The sequence below is a fragment of the Copadichromis virginalis genome, linkage group LG17, assembly GCF_057382275.1.
Source record: "Copadichromis virginalis isolate Kocher_CV1m ecotype Utaka linkage group LG17, C_Virginalis_male_GT1.1, whole genome shotgun sequence".
In the NCBI taxonomy this organism is placed as follows: Eukaryota; Metazoa; Chordata; class Actinopteri; order Cichliformes; family Cichlidae; genus Copadichromis; species Copadichromis virginalis.
The window spans coordinates 2,172,589-2,186,242 of record NC_140634.1 but is presented as its reverse complement, the minus strand read 5'-3'; the positions used below and the strand labels follow the sequence as shown (position 1 = coordinate 2,186,242).

At 40.4% G+C, this 13,654-nt stretch overlaps 1 protein-coding gene across 1 annotated transcript in view; it reads right to left on the bottom strand.

Moving 5' to 3' along the window:
* Positions 1-13,654, bottom strand: part of mpped1 (metallophosphoesterase domain containing 1) — a 94,386-nt gene that overhangs the window by 53,318 nt on the left and 27,414 nt on the right. Inside the window, exon 4 of the mRNA XM_085437278.1 lies at positions 7,777-8,002. Coding sequence (XP_085293404.1) covers positions 7,777-8,002 — 226 coding nt within the window. The remainder of the gene's footprint in view (positions 1-7,776; positions 8,003-13,654) is intronic.

The window sequence follows — 13,654 nt, the reverse complement described above, 5'->3', positions numbered from 1 at the left end:
TTTAGGCAGTGAACCACTGTGGTAGGTTAGGGAAAATGTGGTTTGAGGTAAAATGCAGAATTTCAAATTTGCCTTCATATGTTTGACCACAAGAGGACAAATACATGTTATGTATACAAGGGGTTGCCTGAAAAGATGACATCAGGAGATAATCTTGACCCTAACCCTGGTGGGAGCCTGTACTTCTACACGTTAATGACAAACCTCAAAACTAAGGACACTTTGGCTTTTACCTACTTCATGTCGCACCTGGCTAAACACACGTGTGTGTCTGTGCGTGTGCGTGTGTGCGTCCATCTGAACAGCCAATCTTCAGGGGGTTGGTGGTTGATGGAATTTGTTTCAAATTCAAATTTTGCTGCTTTTATTATCTCTTGTTGAAAGGTTTTTCTGTTTTGTCAAAGGTAAGCAGCACACAGAGAAGCATGATTTTTTGCAGGACTAGTATTATTGTTATTTAAACGTGACTTATTTTATGATTATAAACTGACTGAATTTGAGTTTAGAAAAGTCAGGAAACAGTGAAATCTCCATCATAAACAGCAAATCCCACACTGACATGGTTTCATCCAAATGCTGTTTATCCTGAACAGCAGCTGGAAACACTAACTTTGTTTTTCTTTGAGTTCATTTAAAAAAACAAACAAATGAATAAAAACAAACATTATTGTTTACAATGACTTCCACAGTTAATCATAAACTCTTACATAGTCAGATTAATCACTGATTTCTTTAAGCACTGATATAAGTACATCCAGCTGTATCAACTGTTGATACTTCCTGGTGTCATGAGTAAAGCTGCAGTCACGAGCAGATCAATCTGAATAAAACATAACCTGTGACAAACTTACACTGAACAAATGTGTCACGTGTGCAGATTACTTCAGCTGGAAAAACATTACACACATGATTGGCCACTGTTTAGGAAAATGTAACACAGAGAAAGGAGTGAATTATTGTGATAGATGCTTTTGTTGGAGATGTTTTCATTCCTGCTTCTATCAGACGTGACTTTCTACTCTATTGGCTACCGATATAAAAAAGTTGTGCAGAGCGAGAAGCGCATACTCGTGGCTGCATTTGTGCTGGTGGGGGAGCGGCTCCATAAATGTGCAAAGCTGCGTGTCCCGGCCATGCAGCTCATTATTAATAATGACTCAGATGTCATCTGCCGAGGTTGCCAGATTGGTTTCTGCTGCCTAGAATCTTAGTTGCTAAATTATGAGTAGAGAGTAGTTCTGAGATACCAAGCATCCAAGATCTGTGATACCAGCTGGTGAAACTATTATGTACTTTTCGTGTGAATATCGGATTTTTGGTGTTTTTAAAAGCAGGATTCAGTTCAATTAATAAAAAGTCCTCAGAATTCTTTGCTCGGAAAATTATTCCTAAATACAAAATGCACTCATCTAGGATTTTGTATATGAAAGAACACCTTTATCTCAAATACTGGCTTTTACGATTATCTCTAAGGGAAGCTCATACTGATGAAACACACAATTCGGCAACAGAAGAAAAACTACTGAAACAATAACATACTGGAACAACTAAAGAAGTCTCACCGCAGCATCGTTATGTCTTCTTTCCCATTTTTTAGAAAAGCTAGAATCTAACATTTTAGCCAATAAATCACAGCTGCGCACCATCGCAAGTATGAAATAATGTAATTTTAGTATTCAATTAATTATATACAGTGTAGCTAAAAGGGCAGCATCTTCCATTTACTCACAGTAACACAAATGTTGCAAAAACGCAATCCTTTTTCAATAAAGTAGCATTTCTTCGACAAACATCGCGAGTAAAAGGAAAACGTGGAGGACTATGATGACAATAGAAGTATAACACACATGACAACATCATTTGTATCAACACAACATGGACATGAAAATGAACACCTGACACTTAGCCAAATATGTGTCTGTGTGGCTTAAAGGGCAAACAGGGTGAAAGCTCCTGATTGGGGTCCAAGCATGTACAAGCTGTGAAATAGAATTTCCTTAACAATGACGGGTTTTTACTCGGGCATGGCCTCCCACGTTTAAATGACGACTGATTAGCAAATTAATTACAAAGGATTTGTTTTGTTCCTGCTTTTTATCCACCTGAGATAACAACCTAATTCACACCTCGGTACTATACTACAAAAACCAATGAGTATCATCATGGTCCAGATGATGATGATCATTAACATAATAATAATAATGACAATTTAAAGTAGAACACTTTTGCAATTGTTCATTTTCTGGCACTATCCCATGATTTCCTAACCATCTTTCCAGTGGAAACACTTTGGGAATCTGTGCCTTTCCTTCCTCTTTGGAAGCGCATGATTAGCAGCATCTGTCTGATACTAACCCTCAGAACGCTTTTCATTCCTGTAGAAGCAGCAAGTGTGTACTTGGTTTTTTGGAGGACTGTATAAATCTATTGCTATCCACAAGCTAAACTAGCTCATTGATCAGATTGACTAATGATGGCCGAATCTGATTGAAGTTTCTCAACAATTAAGGGGCTAACGACGAATACCTTTGAAAGTCCCAATTAGCCACTCTGGCAGTAGAGTAATGGGTTTCCTGCTTAAATAATAATATACTAGGTAGAGAAAATTACAGCTTTTAACAGTAGTATGAGCCCACTTATAATTATAGCTTAGCATGAATTATGACCTGGTTCTGTCTGCATTTGAGCAATTGTTACCATAATTGGACTTAGACAAATCTATGCACATTTATTTCCTACTTATTATCTAATACATAGAAAATAAATGAATGCAGTGAATAAACAATCTATATATACAGGAAACCAAAACAGTCACAACAAATAAATCAATACTTGATTTTTAAACATGTGTTACTTTTTTTTCTTTTCTGAATAGCCGTGAGCAATTTTTAAATCCACTGCGTGTTCATGAACAGTACACTCAAAGGTTAGGCTGATATGAGCCACATGCATACTTAAAGCCTGTAAGAGTCAAAGTTGGGATAATCAGCTTGATATTACAATACCAAAAATAATAATAATATTTCAGCCTATTGTTCTCCAAGTGGTCTAACAGGGTAATACTGAAGTATCTGACCTCAGCTCTGTTTAAAGGTGACAGAAAACCTAGCCGGTGACAGCAGACTGGGTTTAATAAAAAATGCTTTCAGACATGAATTTATAAGCACGTAGCAGTAAAGCAGTAAAGACACAGAGTTCAGACTAAGGTTTGAACTCATAATTAGGTCATGTATGTGGCTATGTTAACCTCTGTCTCTCTTCCACAACATGTCTTTATCCTGTCTTCCTTCTCTCATCCTAATCACAATCTCTGTACCTCATCACCCAAACTTTCCCACTATTCATCTTTTCATAAGAAATAATATTAATGTGTGATTAGGCTGCATCGTGTACAATATAATCCTTTAGTATTGTAGTGGTGCTATGAACAGCTGGTGTCTGCACCAGCGCTCATATTAACCCCTCAGAATGTGAAACAGGTAAAGAGACTCAGAGCAGAGAGTTACTTCACATTCAGATTGGCACAGGAAATCTGTGAGGACGAAATCAGGCTGAGTGGTGATGAGGAAGAGACGCAGAAAATCAACTTCCACTAACATCAGCGAGTCACATTTACTCTGACAGCAGCCATACCCTTCATGCACACAAACGTAGATACTGTAGATCGATCTTTATTCACTTTTTTAAAAAAAAAAAAACTTGTTTTGGTGCTTGTCAGCCTGTGAAAAAGGGGACAGAGGCGGTTCAGTTCTTCCACCATAATATTCAACATTCTACTCTAAGACTGAGACATGACAATGAGTACTCCTGCTCTGTCCCATCAGCTCTCAGACAGAGCATCTTTCTGCAATATGTTTGTGACAAATGGCTTGTAAAGTCACATTAGCATCAGAAGTGGGGAAACGGAGCAATGCCCCTGCATCTGTCTGATTTTTCAATACATGAAGAGATAAATTAAGAAGCTTTTGGAAGTAAGAAGGATTTAATATCAGCTGGGATAGTAAAAGGTTGCATGTGCATCTGTTTGTGTATACGACAGAGTGTGCGAGGAGCCGTAGGGGCCTGCTAGGAAGCACACAGCTTCACAATACCTCTTAGTAGGAGAGGATGAAGTAGGAGTGAGGGACCGCAGGAAGGAAGGAGTTAACGGCCCGTGAAGCCAGATGGATGGAGGAATGGAGGAGGAAGAAGACACACCAAGTGATGAAAATGGGAGGCATAATGAACGTTATAGGTGACAGAAAGAAATGAAGAAGTCAAGCCAGTCACTGCTCAGGAAATGATGAAGGAAAGAACAGAGTCACTGTTTCTGCTCTTTCATTTTCCCCTCTTCTCTTTTTGGTCTGAGATAAAGACGGTCCCAATTAAAATTCAATTACATTAAAATAAAAACAAATAAAAAAACCAAAACAAGTTACACTAGCATGGTTTCGCTTAAAGAAGAGCGTTACTGGTTACTGCAAATGAATATAAAGCTGCTCTAAGGTGTCGTATGATAAATGATTTGTTTCCTAATGGCAGAGGTCTCGTCTAGGATCATAATTCTGCAATCCATAAAGTATGAAGGCTCACTGAACATGTTCATGTGAAGAAAATCAAATGAAACAAAAGTCATGGCCATCAGATTCACTTGATCTCAACCAGGCTAAAAACATTTTGGACTGAAAGAACTCTCCACCACTATCTGGAGCCTTTTCCAACTGACACAAGGCAAGAGGCAAGGTATACCCTGGGCAGGTCACCAGTCCACCACATGGCTAACACATCTACAGCCAATTCCTTAGAAGTTTGTCTTTAGACTCTGGGAGGAAGTCTCTGGGAGTACCCAGAGCAAACTTGTCAGGCACGGGGAGAACACGCCCCACAGAAAAAGCCCAGGCCGGGTCGGACATAGGAACCCAGAAGCTTGTTGCTTTGAAGTGACAGGTCTGACCACACCATCACTGGACATTTTATAACTAATATGTGAAGCTTGTTAGTGAAATTTTGACTTGTTTCTGTTCTCTGTGTGAGCCTGTCCTTTTGTGAGCTCCATGTACATTTAGTTTGGAGGTAGTAACGTCAGTGCTTGTGGTGGAGGGTGTGAGGTGGTGGGGGTGGGGGGATCAACAGGCCATACAGCGTGGCACTGGTATCACTATGGTAACACAGGTCATAGTGATAGCACCATCCTGCTACACTGTAAAATCCTAAAAAGTTAACAATAATGATTTTTTTAAGTTGAGTAGGTTACGCTGGTGTTTTAGAAAACGTTACAGTTTAAGAATGCATATTGCAATCAACTAAGAATCCTGTTTGAGAAAACACAATCAGCTCTTTATACAAAGTAGTTACTGCCACTGTATCTGGACAAAATGTGAGGAGCAGTGAAATAATGTGCCGCAGCATTCAAAAGTGCCAAGAGCCACATCTACGAATTCCTTTCAAAGAGGAGATTGAGAGATTAGAAAGGTGAGAAAGAAATACAAGGACGAGTGGTTCTTTAATTTTCCCAAATCAAGAGGTAAGGGTGGAAACAGGCGTGCAGAAGGTGAAGAAAGGGAGGAGAAGAGGGAAGAGAGAATTGGTGTTAAACAGAAAAAAAGAGCGGAGGATTAAAGAGAAAGAATAATGAAAGGATGCTCAAAGGTAATCAGGGTAGACATTAAGAAGGAAGGTGGTGAGAGGGGAGCAAACAGAAGAAGGGGAGAACATGCAGAGCCTCCAGCTGGAGCCCCTCTGTGCTGCAGGAACACACCCTGGGGCTTACACACACACACACACACACACACACACACACACACACACACACACACGCACGCACGCACGCACACACACACACACACACACACACACACAAGTATGTAGTCCAAGACAAGCGAGAGGACATGAGGGTGCATAAACCCATGACCAGACATTCACACATTCGCACAGACACTCATCACATCATGTGGCCATTAAACCAGCGAGGGCCAGCTGATGAATCCGGATAAATCTCTTCCTAAATCTGCACACCGCTCTTCCTTTGTCCCGCCGTTTCTGTCCACATCTCTCCCCAGATTCCTGCCCTCCGTAGGCGCTTTCACTTCTCCGTTCCCTATTGCCTTTTTCTTTCTTGACTTTTCCATCTATCTCTGCTCACCTCAGGCAGCTCTCTGCAGTGGCCCGAGCAATAAAGTCAGGGGAACCTGCTATCACAGCAAACCAATTACCCAGCACACACACACACACACACACACACACACACACACACACACACACACACACACACTAAAACAGTGTCCCTGGGAACCTGTCAGTAAAACACCTGATCATCATCATCATCATCATCAAGTATGTCAGCCCATCATCAAACCACTTACACACACACATGCATGTTATCACATCCTGGAAAACTGAAAGCAAATCCAGCAAAAGATAAATAAAGAAGCAGATAACTGATCAGTTTTAGTGATTCCAAAGGTCCCCTCAGACCTCAGGAACTTTCTTCTTCATAAGTATAAAATCTTGTAAAGAATCACACTGGAGGACGAGAACTGCAGTTCATAAAACTCTCTTTTAAATGTTGGGGGGGGATTAGCTCATACTTTAGCATAGGTCGAAAAAGGACAAACATTGTTGATCACCATGTCAAAATACTCGCTGTACAGACTGGTAAAATATTAGCCATGTAAATGCCCATCAGCCCTGACAATGGATCAAAACAAGACGAGTGACTGACAATGAATTGCTGAGCTTGTTTGCAACAGAGGAATTTAAACTTGTTATGATGCTCGTCAGCACAGGGGTGCAGTGGGTAGCGGTGTTAGCGATGGTTTCTCATTTGGCCTGCATGGGTTGCTCTGGGTCCTGCCACACAGTCTAAAACACACATGCTAGGCTTCTTAGTGATTCTAAATTGGTTGTCTCTGTGTTAGTGATGGCAGCTGGGATAAGCTCTGCCCTCTGCAACAGTGAATTGGTTAAGCAATTAAAAGAATGAAGATATAAACTTTCTCGTGTAATATGTCGCCTCAGCAATCCAACTGGTGCAAAAACACTCTTTAAAGCTTTATCAGAAAGCTACCCAGAATTATGTGTTTTTGTGATTTTTTTCAAGGAAAATAAAAACAAAATTCGGTTTCAGGTTTGAGCCCAACTCATGGACAGATGCATTTGCTTCAAGACAAAGGGCAAGAAAGGAACTGCTGAACCACTAACAGTCCCATTTCTCTCATTCATTGTGTAACATGTACAGTGCATTTATTTATTTGAATGCTACCTGGCCTGAGGTTTGCGCCAAGATTATACGTGAAGAAAAGTAGAAACAGCCAAACTCAAGACTGAGTGTTGACCCAGTCAGACCCTTACAATATACATGGGATTCATTTTTTATTCACAGTAAATTAAAGGATATTTCCAGTACTGACTGGGTTTTTTGACTCTCCACTTGCTAGAAGAATATGCTAGTAGAGAATGAAAAGGGATATTAAGAACTTTCCTACCTTGAAGAAAGTAGACTCATAATTCAAGTGGATGCTGTGATGAAAATTGGATGTGTTATTGAGCATAGCCAGTGCAATGTGCATGTGGAAACCGCTACACCATGGAGTCAACCTCCACATGTCAGATTGCATCACATTATAAATCTTCAACAATCTGTTATATTTGACTACGTTTGAAGTTACCACTGCATGACTCGTGTCAGCAGATTTATATGTTTCTATAAGAAAACCAAAGAGTCAATCCTTTGTTAAGAAAATACTCCACATACTGTATGCGCAGCCCTAGTTCTAATATGAAGAAAGAGTCACTCACCAGGGGGAGCCATAGATTCTGAAGCCCCGCACGGTGACCTCAGAGTCCTGCAGGTAGATGCAGTTGGTCAGCAGTGACTGGACGTTCTCGTAATTCTCTGGCTTGAGCTTGGAGGCTGAAGGGAAGTAGTAGAAGTCCTGCTTGATGAGGTCTGCCATAAACTCCTGGTCAAAGGTCAGCTCATGATTTCCAGCAATTACTATCTTGATGTCGTAGGGGAGGGTACCTGAGAGGGTAAGTGGAGTAGTGAAAGTTATGGACAGGGAAGAGGGGAAAAGAGAAAAGAAATGAAATTTGAATGCAAAAGTGGTAAGAAGGATGGAAAATGAAAGAAAGGAGAAAAGAATGAATGGGGAGTGTGATCAGGAGGCCCAATTCCATAAGGAAAAATAGATGGGGTGGTGGAGGATCATTTTCAAGGGTGAAGAAAGAAAGAGAAAGAAATGACAAGAGCGGAGGGAGAGGAGATGATGAGGAAAAAGATGAGAGAGTAGGAAAGAGAGAGAAGGGAAACAGAAACGGGAAGAAGATATCAGCACAAAGAGGGGAAGCACGGCAGATACCCGGGAAGGAGAAGAGAGCGACAACTTTAAACCCAGCTCAGATGGCTTGGCATTCACATGCAACAAGGCTTTCTAGTTGTTTTCCTCTATATTTCGAGTAAATCTGTACATCTGTCTTAGATTCCCTCCATCAGTCAAGGTCTCAACCCAGTGCACTGCTGTCTTCTGTTAATGGAAGCATAGCTGAATGCATCCGTCAGGGAATCTTTATCTGAAGGATGGATGAGGAGGATCATTGTTGGCTTTACAAAGCAGAATATTAAACATTTATAGACTACGGCAATAACTGCTGCATCTTTAGCCCCTTCGTTTCCATCATCCCCTTCTAATCAAAGTCTCCCTCCTTCAAGTCAACGTGCATTCTCTGCTCTATTTCAGCAGCCATAATTGGCTATTCAAAGCTTGGCACAGCAGGACGCGTGATCGATCTTAGCTCATCAAACCCAGCAGTAGCCGGGCCTTCACACTTCTACACAATGTTTTCAAAGCTCGGCTCGGGAAACAGAGAGCTAACACTGACAAACATCTGGGGGTCTGCTTTGTCAGGTAAAACGGCTGACGGAGGGTTCAATCACCACAGCTTTTTTCTTTTTTTGTTGCTGGCAGGACGACGCAGCACGCAGCTGAGCACGCCGGTTTGTGTGTCAGCATGTGTGCGCTTGCGAGCGACTTTCCCATGCGTGTGCGAGTTTGCACGCATCTGTGCATGAACGTGTCATGTTAGTGAAAAGGAGTAATTAAACCGAGCTTTAGAAGAGGCTGACAGCCCAGTGACGGCTCTGTCATAACAGCCAATCACAGCCCAGTGACAGAAAAAGAAAACGAGTGGAAGAGGAAGGAGAGAGCGACAGAAATACTTTAGGAAGCCCAAAAATCCTTGAGTGTGAAGGAGGAATAATAACAAGATGAAAGCAGCTGTCAAAGAGTGCCCATCTCTGCAGTTTGGGTCTGGGCCGCCCCCTCTCCCTAACACAGCTCCAATTTGTTTGGCAGAAGGGCTTGTGTTTAGTTGTCAAGCAGACACCAAAAAAGGCCCATAAATGAGGGGCTGCACCTCAACAAAGGCACACGGACACAGATAATCAAAAGATGTTCCTTTTTGTTCCTTTTCCTCAGGGTTTGGCATCTGAGGCTTAGTCATCCCCAAATAAATCAATGTTGGAGGAACAATACGTTCTAAAATATCATCATATACCAATCATATACCGATTAAAGCTCTCGGGACCGCTGGGAATTCTGTGCTTTACTTTCAGAATTTCCATTTGTGCTCCAAAATGCATAAAATCCCTGCACATGACTGATGCAATAATTGGCATGTGTTTCGCGTGCCAACTGGCCTGTGTTCTAAAGTGCGATGCCAAAGCCTGCACCGCGGCTACTGAAGTCTAACATTTACCTCTCTATGCCACACGTTATTCTCACAAATTTCAAGTAAGTTAATGGGGGTACAAGAAAAAAAGTCATAGTGAATTCATTCATTACACACAGATTATGGCCATAGTAACACTCAGGTTACAGCTCATGTTTGTTATCAGCCATTCAGTGGACACCATTAACTTGCACAGACTCCCCATGATAAGGCACTTCTCTGATGGAGAGTGGTCTAGAAGGAAAGCCCCAGACTACAAGAGCATAGTTGCTGTTTATCAATAACCAGAATGAATATTGGATGGAAGGTGCATCTTCTGGCCGGCAAGAATAGTCTTCAAGAGGACACATATCACCCTGAGTCAAGAAACACAAATGTGTGGATTTCGTTATGTTAATAGAAAGACTTCTGTGAGTTTTTGCGAGCCTCTTTAAAAAATACACCAAGGGGCTGGGAATTTAATAAATCTAACAACAACTACAATACGGCTGCAAGAAGATAAGCTGATGGTCATACTAATGATCACTGCTGTAAGAGAGAAGAAACAAAGACAGAATACAGAAGAATAAACACATAATGAAAGAATATTTGATGCTTGTGAAGACGCAGAGAAACCGAACTATTCTGTTGTATTTGTGTCCACCTGGGGAACAGAACTCAGCATTCTCTTTTCTCTTGGCCCTGTGGCTGTAATAAACTGTCCGACTGCCATCCTATGCTGGGCAGTTAGCTAACAGTGGCTTTCTAAGGCTACAAAATTATTTCCTTCTAATACTGGAAATTAGGCAGAAAACCAGCAGAAAACTGTGGCCCAAGAAAACAAAAGTAAAACTGAATGATGCTCAGCAGCTTTCTTACATATAATCAATTTAAAAAACGAGCAACAATGTTTCCGTTTTAGAACAATTTTAGTTTTTAACATATCAGGAAACATAAAAATGATCTAGTCCTTATAATGTTTAAAGATCAGGTAAGCTCAGATAAACACACGATTTGTTATAGTTTATTCAGCTAGAACTGAGCTAAAATGCAGAAGTCGTGTTTGAAAAGCTGGAAGAACCACATTTAACAGCAATAATGTAAAGTAATAGTTTTCTGTTTACATGCCATCGATTACATGCCAGAGATTTGTCAGCCCTCGATTATACACAGCTCTCTTATGGTCCACTCAGATCTGGACTTTGACTATGCCAAACTTAGATTCGTTGGTATATTAATGAAGGGTTCATAGTCAACTGATTGACTGCAAGTACTGTGGCAACCAGCCCAAATATCCCATCACCGTGTTTGACAGTTAGAGTTATTTCTGCTGATATTTCTGCTGTATTTGGTTTTAAACAAACATGGTACGGTGCATTTTAGCCAAACATTACTACTTTGGTCTAATCTGTCTAAAGGACATCGTTCGAGAGGTCATGCGGTCTGTTTGGATGCAATGTTGCAAACCTGCGCCATGCTGCCATGTTTGTTTGCTGAGAAGAGACTTTCTCCAAACATGCCATCTTTTTTTAAATGTAGTTTCCTGAGCTTTGACATGTTAGGTGAGGCCTGTAGACCCCAGTTGTACAGGAGCTCTTGTTTTTTCTCTGAGCAGTGCACAGTGATGGGATTTCCACTCCCAGTGAATCCCAGACCTGTGAATAATTTTCCCCGCTGTAAGATAATGATTTCAAATTGTTTAATAATGGCCTTATAACCCCTCCCAGACTGATGTCAGCAGCAGCTGCTTCACTGCTGATGTCTTTCCTCTGTGGCATTACAACAAACACCTGAATGCTCCAGACTGCCAAAGCTAATGCTTTTATATTGATAATCAATTGATTAAGTAAGGATAAGCGGAAGCGAATGGATGGATGGAGGAATTCTGTATATTTGATTAGCAGTACTCGGCTTTTACGTTCCATTCTAATACTTACGGTTTTTCATGCACTGTTTCTGCATTTTAACTTTTTGTTAAACAAAATAATCACACAGTCAGGCATGTCATATTTTGTAGATCATTTATGGTTTTATTTACCTAATTTTAAGACCTGCTGAGGACCAAACATTTTTCATAGTACAGTATAAAGAAAAGAAAAAAAAACTGAACTGACCAGATGAGCTGAGCAAAAAGTATGATGAAATATGATTTGTTGTTTGAACTGGATAACACTGTAGGACTTATACAACTTGTCTATTTCACATCCAAAACACCACGCAAACGTAGAACGCGAGCAGCATAGACACCCTTGATGAGTCCATCACCTAACAAAGGTTTAGTGATGTGGATAATGCAACCTATCCCTCCCTCTGTGGAGCAGGATTTGCTGCGACCTAAAACCGCCACTGATATGTGTCAGTGCCAATCTTACAAAGTCACGCTGTAGTCAGTTACAGTACAGTATTTAATTAACCTTTTTACTGTGCACACAGACCCTTGGTCCCAGACTTTAGACGTCATGGCAGTGATTCCTCCTGAAACAGCAGAAATCCTCATCATGTTTATGCAGCTAATCTGTGCTAGACTGAATAAATCAAAGTAAAATCCAATGATGTTGCTGGAGCTCCCTTCAAGGCAGCCAGTTATACCATAAATTAGATGCGACTGCAAGAATGATCACCCAGGTGAGCAGTATAATTTAGGCAAAATATTAATGTCATTTTATAACTTTTTAAAAGGTGTGCAACAGCTTTGCCCCATCTTCTTTCTAGGAAAATATTTAGAAATATAAAGAAATCTATATCATGAATTCAGCTGGAATAAACTCTGCATGCATGCATCACGTTTGCCACATAAACATATTTGCTCAGTGGTTATTGATTAATGATATATGACCATTTTATATGCCCCAATAACTGTCCATGTAAAGCTGTATATGCACATTTACATATGTAACTTTATTTAATAATTTTTATATATTTTGGATGGAGGGATGAAGGGATAGAGGGATGGGTGGACTTGGAAACAAATTTGATGCAAAATTTGAAGTCGTGTACAATAAAAATATGAAGAATAAAATGATTATACAACAATAGGAGAAGGAGCTAGAGGCTTGTCTCTCAATATAAGCAATGGCTGGGGAGAGCCCGAGTCACTCAGTCCCCATCTATCGAGTTTGTCTGTTTACTGTTGGTGCACATGCTTAAGGCATACACCACAGGGGTGCTTTTACTTTCTTTTGTTTGTAATTCTACTCAGTTGTAGAAGTTGAGGGAAGTGCTTTGAATAGTTCTCAGAGCTTCTTGAAGGACATTCCAAAGATATCTGGATGTTGGTTGCCTTTTGTTCCATTCTTTGTCAAGATGATCCCACAAAGCTTCAGTAATGTTGAGGTCCAGGCTCTGAGGAGGTCAATCCACGAGTAACAGCGCTCCATTGTATATTTTTTCATCCAGGTATACTTTCACATTGTATTTGGCAATAATATTATTTTTGCTGTGAAATCTTTTCTAGATTGCCAAAAAAATGGGAACAAATGATGTTTTGTGACAAATTTCAATAATTTAAAATTACTTCTTTGCTAAGTTAAATGAAGACACACCACTGTCTTTTATCCTGTCTTCCTTCTCTCACCCCAACCAATCACAGCAGATGGCCCCGCCCCTCCCTGAGCCTGGTTCTGCCGGAGGTTTCTTCCTGTTAAAAGGGAGTTTTTCCTTCCCACTGTCGCCAAAGTGCTGCTCATAGGGGGTCATATGATTGTTGGGTTTTTCTCAGTATGCATTATTGTAGGGTCTACCTTACAATATAAAACGCCTTGAGGTGACTGTTGTTGTGATTTGGTGCTATATAAATAAAACTGAGTTGAACTTACCTATGGCTTTGAATTTCTTAAACTTGACCTTATCCAAAACCTTATGATAACAAAACAAAAGAAATTGAAAAAAGCTACTTAATATTAGCTACTAAATACTAAATAACAGAAACCTTTTGTAAAACAAACAACTCTGTAAAATAACTCTAAAC